At 39.9% G+C, this 11,111-nt stretch overlaps 2 protein-coding genes across 2 annotated transcripts; one reads left to right on the forward strand and one right to left on the reverse strand.

Annotated features, from left to right (window-relative positions):
- LOC121631279 (kelch-like protein 28) lies at nucleotides 1–7,192 on the forward strand. The gene is made up of 6 exons (XM_041972077.1): nucleotides 1–137; nucleotides 957–1,217; nucleotides 1,290–1,927; nucleotides 2,019–2,462; nucleotides 3,653–3,861; nucleotides 3,999–7,192. Exons 2-6 carry the CDS (start codon nucleotides 957–959, stop codon nucleotides 4,160–4,162), a joined length of 1,716 nt encoding a protein of 571 aa, XP_041828011.1. The 5' UTR covers nucleotides 1–137; the 3' UTR covers nucleotides 4,163–7,192.
- A 379-nt stretch (nucleotides 7,193–7,571) lies between these two features.
- Nucleotides 7,572–10,979, reverse strand: c20h14orf28 (chromosome 20 C14orf28 homolog). Its single transcript, XM_041972078.1, has 5 exons — nucleotides 10,668–10,979; nucleotides 9,900–10,424; nucleotides 9,696–9,785; nucleotides 9,471–9,605; nucleotides 7,572–8,319 (listed from the first exon to the last, which is right to left on the reverse strand). Exons 1-5 carry the CDS (start codon nucleotides 10,748–10,750, stop codon nucleotides 8,136–8,138), a joined length of 1,017 nt encoding a protein of 338 aa, XP_041828012.1. The 5' UTR covers nucleotides 10,751–10,979; the 3' UTR covers nucleotides 7,572–8,135.
- Between the last annotated feature and the right edge of the window lie 132 nt (nucleotides 10,980–11,111).

Below are 11,111 nucleotides of genomic sequence, written 5' to 3' on the forward strand. Positions count from 1 at the left end.
TTTAGCTTTATGGCTAGGTTGGTTGGCTGTCGGTTGTTTTCGTGGTAGCTGCCCGGGGTTCCCACTTGTCGCCACTGAACTCCGTCAGTGCACAATTGGACATAACAGTGGTACACTAGCCGGACCACAAATTACAGGTTTGGTTTCCTTTGTTGGATGATATATATTGTTATCAGAAAGCTAGCTATAACGTCACGTTTTGTATCTGTCAGCCATGTTACTGTATATCAATCAATGATGCAGCCAACACAGGAAACGTGTTTATTTTAGCAGTTGACTTGTTGTACAATGAAACAGAAAAATATTTATACTTCCTTTATTTTATCTAAGGTTAACAATTGATAGAACGACGCTGACATGGTCTTTGGATTGGATGAATCTGTGCAAATAAAAGCGAAGCTGCCGAAAGAGGGAGGGCTGGGGGGTGCTTCACTGTGTTGGCTAGCGTACTAGCTGTCTGCTCATTTACAGCTAAGCGGTAGCTGGCTAGTTTTGATGCAATCCGATCAAAAATCAAGTCAAGTCAAAGTTAATATACTATCAACGTTATTCTGACTCTCTGTCATGAAGCTTATACACATACTTTGCTCAATTAATCATATGGCTTTAGTTATATCTCACAATTTGCGTACTTTTCTTGCTAATACCTTGACTTTAAACAGCATTAGCATTGGATTTAAAGGATAATGCTTCTTTGCCTTGCCCTGAAGGAGACTGCTAAGATGCTGTATTGCATCAAAACACCCCTGAATGCTTCATGCTTCCCAGACACATTATCATACTGTTGTAATCGGTTTATAGTGCACTGGTCAACAGTATGTTTAGTTAATTCATAACGTTTGTTGTTATTGGCTTTACAGTATATTGATCATATCTTAGTAATGAAGAAAATTTACCAGATTCTGTAAGCATTGAATAATTGTACATTGTACTGTTGTGTGGTTTCCTGTTCCCAGATGGACCAGAAGGACCAGTCCTATATGTTTGCAAGTCTAACACGGCCTCACTCAGAGCAGCTGCTGCAAGGCCTCCAGCTCTTGCGGCAGGATCATGAACTATGTGACATTGTCCTGCGTGTGGGTGATGTCAAGATCCATGCCCACAAAGTAGTGTTGGCCAGCATCAGTCCTTACTTCAAGGCCATGTTTACGGGTAACCTTTCAGAGAAGGAGACCTCTGAGGTGGAATTCCAGTGCATTAATGAGACTGCCTTGCAGGTATGTTCAGCGCCAACAGACACAAACTGTGTTGATTAACTGCTGTTTACTGACTCTTACTCTTTCTTCCAGGCTATTGTGGAATATGCTTACACTGGCACAGTATTTATCTCCCAGGAAACAGTGGAATCTCTGCTACCGGCTGCCAATTTACTCCAGGTTAAGCTTGTACTTAAGGAGTGTTGCAGCTTCTTAGAAAGCCAGCTTGATGCTGGAAACTGTATAGGCATCTCCCGCTTTGCAGAGACATATGGCTGCCATGACCTGTGCCTAGCTGCAACAAAGTTTATCTGTGAAAACTTTGAGGAGGTTTGTCAGACAGAAGAGTTTTTTGAATTGACAAGAGCTGAGTTGGATGAAATTGTGTCCAATGACTGCCTCAAGGTAATCACAGAGGAGACTGTATTTTACGCCCTGGAATCATGGATTAAATATGATGTTACTGAGAGACAGCAGCATCTTGCTCAGTTGCTGCACTGTGTTCGCCTTCCACTTCTCAGCGTCAAATTCCTGACTCGCCTATATGAAGCAAACCACCTTATACGAGACGACCATGCATGCAAGCACCTCCTCAACGAAGCCCTGAAATATCATTTTATGCCCGAACACCGGCTGTCCTATCAGACTGTGTTGTCAGCACGACCCAGATGTGCCCCAAAGGTGTTGCTTGCAGTTGGAGGCAAGGCTGGTCTGTTTGCTACATTGGAAAGGTAATGATGATAACGCCAATGTGTAATAAGTATTTTTCTTTCTTTTTTTTAAATGTTATTTAAAGTTTCATTATCTTTCTCCTTCTTTCAGCATGGAAATGTATTTCCCTCAGACAGATTCATGGATAGGACTGGCCCCACTTAGTGTTCCCCGGTATGAGTTTGGAGTTGCAGTGCTAAATCACAAGGTATATGTGGTGGGAGGGATCGCCACACACATGAGACAAGGCATCAGCTATCGGAGACATGAGAGCACAGTTGAGAGCTGGGACCCCGAAAGCAACACATGGTCCTCAGTGGAACGTATGGCTGAGTGTCGCAGCACGCTTGGGGTGGTGGTTCTGACTGGAGAACTGTACGCCCTGGGAGGTTACGATGGCCAATATTACCTTCAGTCTGTGGAGAAATATGTCCCTAAGCTAAAGGAATGGCAACCTGTGGCACCCATGACAAAATCACGCAGTTGCTTTGCTACTGCTGTGTTGGACGGCATGATCTATGCTATTGGAGGCTATGGCCCAGCACACATGAATAGGTAATGCCACTGAGTGATTCAGAATCATTACAGTTTTTGTTTCTTTAGGTGTATTTTACTATCAGGTGGTTTTAAAAATGTATTTACACAGACTGTATTTACCCTTTTGAATAACGTGCAAATTTAACAGTCTAATCAGGCTACACGTACATGCCTATCAGTGTGCAAATAGTCAATAAATGCTTAGCATGCATACTGTAGACAGTTTGCAGGATATTTTATCTTGCATGTATGTAATGGTCTGCAGGCTGCTGTTTAATGTTTTCTGTGGATAACATGGCATTGCAGAATTTATTCTGTGACTTTTTTTTTTTAAGTGTTACCATTTGTTTAATGATTGAAATAAGCCACATAGGATTCAAACAGCATTTTTTTCTGTGTTCCTTCAGATTATGGGTGACAGAAGTACCATAGGGTTGTCGCCTGGGCTTTCATTTTGTTTGTGGGATTCTGGATTTTATATATAATATAATATAATATAATATAATATAATATAATATAATATAGACCTAACCTGACTTTATCTGTCATGGTCTTGTTAGATATTTAATAGAACTAGTAATCAAGTGAAGAATATCAAGTGTTGCTGAGAAAATGGCCAAGAGCTTGCTAATGAGTGATGAGGAGTCATAACAGAAGTGGTTGTTTCACTAAGATGGGATCTGCCTTTGCGTTGCTGTGGGTCACCAGAGATTTGCATCCCTGTTGTTTGTTTCCTTGACACCCAAAACCACTCAGGAGCATGTGTTTGGACAGAGAATCTTTGGGGACCATTTTTTTCTGTTCCCCATGGCTTGTATGTTCTAGATTGCACTGGAAAATAGTCCCATATTGCCAATCCTCCCCTGACTGCGAGACGTTTTATGTGACTTTGGGCAGACTCCAGACTGCCTCGTCATCTGTTCACTCTGGTACTTTTATTAAAATTTGTTTGATCTTTTATTTTTGCCTTCAGCTTGAAATGATCATGATATAAACTGGTTTAGGGTTATAGTACACTGCCATATAGAAAAAAATGTCTGGAATAGGACCTGAAAAAAAGTTGTGAAAATAACAGAATGAGAAATTTTAATGCTATCCTGAAGCATTGTCCAGAGGAGCTCTAGATTTGTTATAAAATGGGCAACATTTTGTTATGATGGACTTTTCAGTTGCTTTTCTTTGCTGATTGCACTGCATCTGTTTTACAGTGTGGAGCGGTATGACCCTAGCAAGGATGCCTGGGAAATGGTAGCCCCCATGGCAGACAAGAGGATCAACTTTGGAGTAGGCGTCATGCTCGGCTTCATATTTGTGGTGGGAGGACACAACGGAGTGTCCCACTTGTCCAGCATTGAGCGGTATGATCCGCATCAGAACCAGTGGACAGCCTGCAGGCCAATGAATGAACCACGAACTGGTGAGTTTATATCCATATCTTAAAAATGTGTCAAAGCCTTTGTTTTTATTTGTTTTATTGCATTCAGAAAACAGTGAGTTGGTTGCACGGTCATATGGCTGAACATGACTCATATGGCTAGCATTGTTGTCTTGTAGGTGTGGGCTCTGCCATTGTGGACAACTACCTCTACGTGGTCGGAGGCCACTCTGGGTCTTCTTACCTGAACACTGTCCAACGCTACGACCCCATCTCGGACAGCTGGTTGGACTCAAGTGGCATGATGTACTGTCGCTGTAACTTTGGTCTGACTGCTCTTTGACCCATGGCCCAGCCAGCTAGGACCCAAACAACTTAGACACAAATACTTTTTTTTTTTAGTCTCCTCCTCTTTCTCCACATTCATCCTCCAGGTGCAGGTGAGCTTAGCTGCACACCTACAAGAACATCTGAAAGCTTGCTGGGTGGATGGATGTGTGGGGCTAGCTGGCTGACTAGAGGAAAACCACAGTCATGACTGAAGAGATGAGTAAGAGCATTAAGGTCTTGTGGACAAGAAAGAAAGATAATTGGATGGCTATCGGCATAAGCACGTGGAGATAACTGCTCCTCTGCTGCTGGGACCCAGTGAGGACTCTGATCCGTGTCCCAGAGGATTGTGAAAAAAATCTGGTTGCTTCAAAATTCTAAATTGGCAGACATTTTTGTTCTCCATATTAAGTTTGAAAGAAAGTTGTTGTTTTTTTTTCCCTGCTGCAATCAGAATTTTGTAACCATTGCAGTTTGCTTGTGTTTTTGAGTATGTGTTTGTTGATTGTGTAGTGTGTATGTCTGTGTGTGTGTGTGTGTGTGTGTGTGCTTGAGAGCTTACGTGCATGTCAGATAGGACTGTTTGTTTTTATGTCTGCGTGCACAATTGATGTTCTTGCTCAGTGACGCAGAGTTCTGCATCCAAATCAGTGCTTCACAAAAAAAAAGAGCAAAGTTGGAGTCTTTATATTTTCCTCAAAGGGCTGCCTTTCTTGTGTAAATAGTTTAAATGAAATATATAGATATAAATATATCCTCTAGTGCATTGCCTGTAAATGTTTATCTGCACTGGGTCACTAATGGCTTCGCAAATGCGAGTAGTTTGATTCCCAGGGTCACTCTAGATCCCTGAGTGTGTTTGCCACTTGTCTCTGCTTCATCCTCAGAGCCATTAAAAATCCTGTGCTTCAGTTTTTGTTACATCTCTCTTAGGTCGGATCATGCACTTGCTACTTTTCAGTTCAAATCGACCTGTTACCTTTTGGTCTGTACACAATACTAACTGGTGCTATATTTAGGATTCAGGATTCAGCTGTTTGTGTTGCCTCACTCCCGTCTGGTCAACCTCTGCTTAGCCTCTGCTACATAAATCCATTAAATGTTGTTTTTTGTGCATTATAAATGCATAGCGTCTAAATAGCCCCTCACCATGCAATAAAAAGAGATTTCTATTAAAAGGAAAAGATGGTAGTTGCACAACCACAAATCTTTCTTCTGTTTACCAAAAATGCAGAAGATTTGGGCCTAATTAATTTTTTTTCTTCCTTTTTTTAATAAAAACTCTCAAGATTTATAGAAACAATACCCAATGATTGCACATTACCCTCATGTGTTCAGATCTTACTTGCAGGTTTGAGGTGTCTTGAGGTCCATGTCTTGACGTTAAGTGCCAACATTATTTATTTGTTTAAAAATCTGTTTTCATCTTAGCATTGCAACATCCTTTGTGTGCCGCAATGAAAACACTTGTCTGGGTTGCTAATGTATAAGCATTACATTCTTCCAATTAGTCATATGGACATGGAAGATAAAGCTCCAAGGGCTGTGCAGGCCAACTCAGGCCAAGTTGCAGCTGTCATCAGTCCTGTCTTCACAGAAAAATCAGAGTGCCCCCCTGGGTGGGTGTGTGTGTGATTCCACGGTTGCTGAGGGTGTCACTGTGCAGCCTTTGGCTTGCCTGCTAACACATCAAGCACTGCGCAGCAATAGCAGGGGCTCTTGACCAGGAGGAGGTTAGGTGTGGTGTGTTTAGCTGAGTCGTCATTCAAGTCTTGGTTTGAGTTGCTTTGTGCACTCGTGCTTGCACATGTGGAAACTAACAAAGCTCTGCATTGCACTTAAACTGTTTTCACACATTGTTAAATGTTTATATGTTTTTGAGTTAAGCTAATGGCGTTTAGATGATGCAATAAGACCTCTGTTACGTCTATGAATGAACATGTTTTGTGTTTGTCTCTTCAAAAAGCCAAGGGATCTCATATTGCTGTAAGAGAACCCCCTCCCCCCACATGACATGCAGGCTGGTAATGTAGACATCTAATAAAACAACAAATGGTACCATTAACCTCACTCAACCTATCAGACATCCTGTATGGTCTTTTTCTTGTTCTCATGCAAGTTCATTTGTATATTGTTTGTTTATTAATGGCCAAATTAGAGGTTAGCACTTTTAAAACTGTTCAGCTGTTACCACATAAGAAGTCTTGTTAACACTACACAGATGTACCCTTTTACTTTTCCCCAACCTCCGATGTTGGAGAACCTAAATGACATTTGCCTTGCAAATTGGTAAGGATAGTCACTGGTGAGGCTCAAGGTTTGTTTTCAGTTTGAATTCTGGTTTGTTGAAATGCAAAAGTAACCCACATTTCTGCAAATGTGTAATTTAAAAACATGATTGTTTTTGTATTGTTTGTCATGTTCTGTAACCCCATTTGTAATATTAATGTAATATTTAGTTTAGTAACTTTAGAACAGCACAAATCACGCGGGCGTAACTAAGTGCTGCTGCCATGATTCATCTAGCATTAATATTATGTGTATTGATTTTTTTTTTTTGTTTTTGGTGTATATTAACTACTAAGTCATTGTGCTTTGGAGAAAAACTGACAAATCTGCAAAAAGAATGGATGTTTGAGTTTGTTTTTTTTTTTTTAGTTAAAGCCTAACTGTCATGTTTTGTCACCACTCTCACCAAAGTGCTTGTACAAAGAAAGCAGAGGGATGACTTAACAGCTGGTCTGCAGTGGGCTGTCACTCTTAAATTTTGTGTTGAGAGAAACTCGTGTGAAACTGATGTCAATGTTAGCCAAAATGACCACTCTTCTTTTACATTTTCCATTGTATGTCTGAAGTATGGTGATTATCTTGAATTTTATATCCTGTGGACTAATGCTGGAAGTACAAGATAACATGGGTGTAAAAAAAAATTGTAGCTTTTCACATTTTATCACATTTGATTGAAGACATTTTACATACATTTTAGTCAGTTTGTGTGGTGCCGTGGTACCCAGTTTGAAATAAATGCCTGCCTTAAAAGGTACTCTGCTCTTTTGCATGTTTTCTTTTGCCCCTGCATAATAACAAAAGGAATCCAGATGTATTAAAAAATTTATTTGCATATTTAAGACAATATTTGCAGAGAAAAACAGGAATTTATAAACTAATCTTGATCATAGATTAATACTTAACAGCATTCGTGTATAAGCGTTCCTTGGCAGAGGCACTATGTGATAATCTCTTGATTTAAAATAAAATAACGTAGATGTGGTGTAAAGTACACTAAAATGTACTATATTATAGCAATGCTACATGCATCATGCCATGAAAGCTAAATGGGTCAAACATAAGCTTCTAGTATCAAAAGACAAAACCTCCAGCCTGATTTAAACATTCAATGGCAGAAATGAGCCCTGACCTTGTTCAGTTATTTCCCTCAGACCACAGTGTAAATAGGAGCACCAGTTTATTTGTTTTTTTTTTTTTTAGAAAGGGCTGATATGCATTAATGTAAAGTGAAACAGACAGACTTTTCTGGAAAATACCGTATGTACTGTGTCAACGCCAAACAGCGTTTATACGGGGAAACTTAACAGTACTCACCTGCAGTTTAACAGCTGCAGCCGAAAAATTTTATACAGTATTGTTTAAGGTTTACACAGAAATGTATTCACTTGTATTTTCATCCATGTATATCAACCCAGAACTATTATAGTCCATTATATTCTTGGATTCCAAGCATGCCAAAAAAAAGAAGGAACTTTTAATTTGCACAAGATGTTTTCAGTAAAAACTCAGCTAAAAATTTCCACATGTCATTCACCGTTACAGCTGACAATGAAAGCTTTCTCAGGGCAGTACCTAACTGTAAACTTAATAGAAAAAAGAAGCATGGCTATTAAAAAAATATTATGCCAGAGAAATCAAAGAGAAAATGATGAATGCCTTCACTTCTGTACTGTATGTTCACCCCCTACAAGAAACTTTCACTTCTCAGCGGCGCGGATGTAGACCAGAGAGGACAGCAACAGGAGCTCCGGCGGCTTGTGCAGCAGGATCAGATTATCACTCCTCAGACCATCATAGTGCATCCAACATCCATCTAAATGGAAAGCTGCAGAGTAGTGCTGCTCCTCCTTGTTGAAGAGCGTGGCGCCCTCTAGTAAGTATCTGAAGAAAAAAAGGAAATTTTCTGTCCTGAGTGTTCAGATTAGACTCAAAAGTGTATAGCCAAACAAAACTATTACTTGTTCTACTAAAGATTTTATAGAAAACTGTAGAAACGTAAATCTCTAAGTTTTAAAAACATGACATGCTTTTTTTTTTTTTTATACATTTTTAATTTGTTCATTTGTGCTTGTACATAAATCTTTTTCTTTCTGTTTTTTTAGGCAAGTAGTCCATCTATGGATGCAATAACAAGCTACACTGAGATGGTGTGCTGTGTGGTCACAAGCATTACCCAAAATTAAACAACAGCTAAAGTGCATGTATGAATAAGGAGAAATAAAGTGTTTCAATAATTGAATGCATTGCATTTTACATTCAACAGATAAATGAGCACTCTCTAAATTTATTCTAATTTTTTTTAATAAAAGAAATGCTTGTGTCTTTCAACTTTACTATGTGTTTTGTTATTTTACCATTTGTTTCTGATGATGTGTTCCACATAGCATAAATTCTTGTGAAAATGATACGCACATGTAAATTTGTAGAATATATTAAGATAATTCAATAGCAAGGATTCCCTCTATTTTGCTCATTCAGAACCTGCAGGAACATTTCAGTTTTTTTTCACTTTTTGTCTTTAATCACAGAAATATTTCTAAAGCGGACTTTATTTTTCTTTATGGATAAGGGCCAAAGTCACCCTGCTTTTATCTGACTCAGTTTTCCTGCCCTTATCTGTGTCTCACTTTTCCAGCTTGTACACAAACAGCAGCTGTCATTTTTTACTGTAATGAGAAACTCCAAAGCCTTTTAAAGTAGTTCTATAAAAGCAATTTGTGACACTTTCTATCCAACTTATCACGTTTAAAAAGTTTAAGTTAATTACAGTAAATAGAGTCTATACTTTTTAAGCCCATATGGCATTAAATGGCTGGCGCTAAATGACTGTGATGACAAAAGTTTAATTATTTATGGGAATTAGGCTTTTAAAACAACTAAATATTTATCTACAGAATGAATGGCACAATGTTTAACTAAAGGGGACACTGCTACAACACAAAGAGCAAAGAAAGTGCATATGATTAAACTTTTATTCAAATGTGTTACCTAACCTAACACAGCAGTGTGTAGACACTGTGGATGCTTCATACCTGTGCTGACAGAGAGCCAGATGGTACGGGACATAAGACAGATCCTCTGATCGCCACTGCTGCATGTTGAGAATAACGAAGGGTGGGGGGCCGTGGCAAAAAACCCTCTGAGAAAACTCTCTTAAACCGTCACATCTGTTGAGATGAAAGGTGGGCTGTCAGGGAAGTTTTAGAACACTGCATTGAAATACAGGAAACAAAACAAGTACCCTCTTCGTGCCTCACCCTTGTTCTGAACAGAGTAGGAGCTTGGGGCAGAAGAACTCGTCCACAGCTGACCGAATTGGGTCTCTGTGAGGCAGCTCATGAGGAGGGCTGAAAAAAAATGTCAGAGTGAAGTTACCAAACTCTGTGATGGGAAAATATAAATTAATGATGGACATTTGATGCTTAAAAAAATACAGCTATAGCTTGTGAGCAGCACCTTACCTGATGTTAATGGTGCTTTTGATGAAATCCTGGAAGCGTGATGGGCAGCTCCAGTTGGTGCACAGGCTCTCCTGTATGGTGGACATGAGGTTTTCCAGGTTTTCTGTGAAGTTCTCATGCTCATTACCAAAGAGGTCAATCTCCAGCGCTGTCTGGTGGATCTCAGAGCGGTATTGTCTTTTAGACATCCTGTTCCAGATCCACAGCATCTTTACTGTCGTGTAGTCACAGGAGTCCATCAGGTAGAGGAAATGGTCCACAAATTGCTTGCCCAAGAAGACAGCCAACTCCCTATGAAAGCCCTGGTTGTCCCGCAGAATCACATACAGAATCATAAGGAAGCCATCAATGGTGCAGGTGTTTTTCAATTGGATTTCCACGTACAGAGGGATGCATGATAAGGCCTTCCGTCCTGCCTTAATGGTAAAGACACCACCCCAAGGGAGCACAGGCCTCCAGAATGCACGGTCCTCTTCATCATTGTTGTTTAAGGAGGCACGAATTTCTTCAAACAGTGTTTTAGATCTATAGAGAGACGGTGCATATAGTTAGCTTTGCGTTAAACATGGGCCTTTTGACAATTTCTAGTCGCTGGACCTGAACCGAATCATGTCCATAGACATAAACAGAAGCTATGCGAATACACGTAATCGTGCAGCCTAACTAAACAAACAACGAAGTGACGAGTTAAGACAAGCTGTCCTCCAGGGAAAAATAGGACCTCACGTGTCTGCTAGCCTAACAAATTAGCATTTTACATCACATTACCTTTCGGCGTGAATACTGTTATCAGCGTTTGAAAATTGCGAGAGGTCTTCTGTGTCGTTCAAAACACTGAATCTACTCTCCATAGCGCTCTGTATTTCTTCATGTCTTCCGTGGTACTTAACGCTTGATGTATAAATAGGATTTTCTTCTCGCACTTTCTACAAAATACTGTAATCGTAGCTGCTCTGCGAAGATCCAAACAATATCTCGTGCATGTCAAGTTGACCTACATAAACATTGGCGTTAGTTTTAGGACGATATTTATCTTATATGTCAACAATCGCACGTCGCACGCCCTCTGCTGATTCTCCACTGAAATGCATCCATTTAGCCCCGCCCATTATCCCATTTTTGTGGGTGGTATAAGAATACTATTGGTCAACAGATTCCACTAATTTTATAAGACTGTTATATGATTGGCTGTTACAGGTGACACGTCGCTGC

This window comes from Melanotaenia boesemani, chromosome 20 (assembly GCF_017639745.1).
Source record: "Melanotaenia boesemani isolate fMelBoe1 chromosome 20, fMelBoe1.pri, whole genome shotgun sequence".
Classification (NCBI taxonomy): Eukaryota; Metazoa; Chordata; class Actinopteri; order Atheriniformes; family Melanotaeniidae; genus Melanotaenia; species Melanotaenia boesemani.

Excerpts from the sequence above, each read along its gene's own strand:
- LOC121631279 (XM_041972077.1), top strand. The coding sequence starts at position 957 with ATGGACCAGAAGGACCAGTCCTATATGTTTGCAAGTCTAACACGGCCT. Across the intron at positions 1,928-2,018 it reads CTGTTTGCTACATTGGAAAG|CATGGAAATGTATTTCCCTC; the intron begins GTAATGATGATA and ends TCCTTCTTTCAG. Across the intron at positions 3,862-3,998 it reads AATGAATGAACCACGAACTG|GTGTGGGCTCTGCCATTGTG; the intron begins GTGAGTTTATAT and ends GTTGTCTTGTAG.
- c20h14orf28 (XM_041972078.1), bottom strand. The coding sequence starts at position 10,750 with ATGGAGAGTAGATTCAGTGTTTTGAACGACACAGAAGACCTCTCGCAA. Across the intron at positions 9,786-9,899 it reads AAAAGCACCATTAACATCAG|CCCTCCTCATGAGCTGCCTC; the intron begins GTAAGGTGCTGC and ends ATTTTTTTTCAG. Across the intron at positions 9,606-9,695 it reads CTACTCTGTTCAGAACAAGG|ATGTGACGGTTTAAGAGAGT; the intron begins GTGAGGCACGAA and ends TCATCTCAACAG.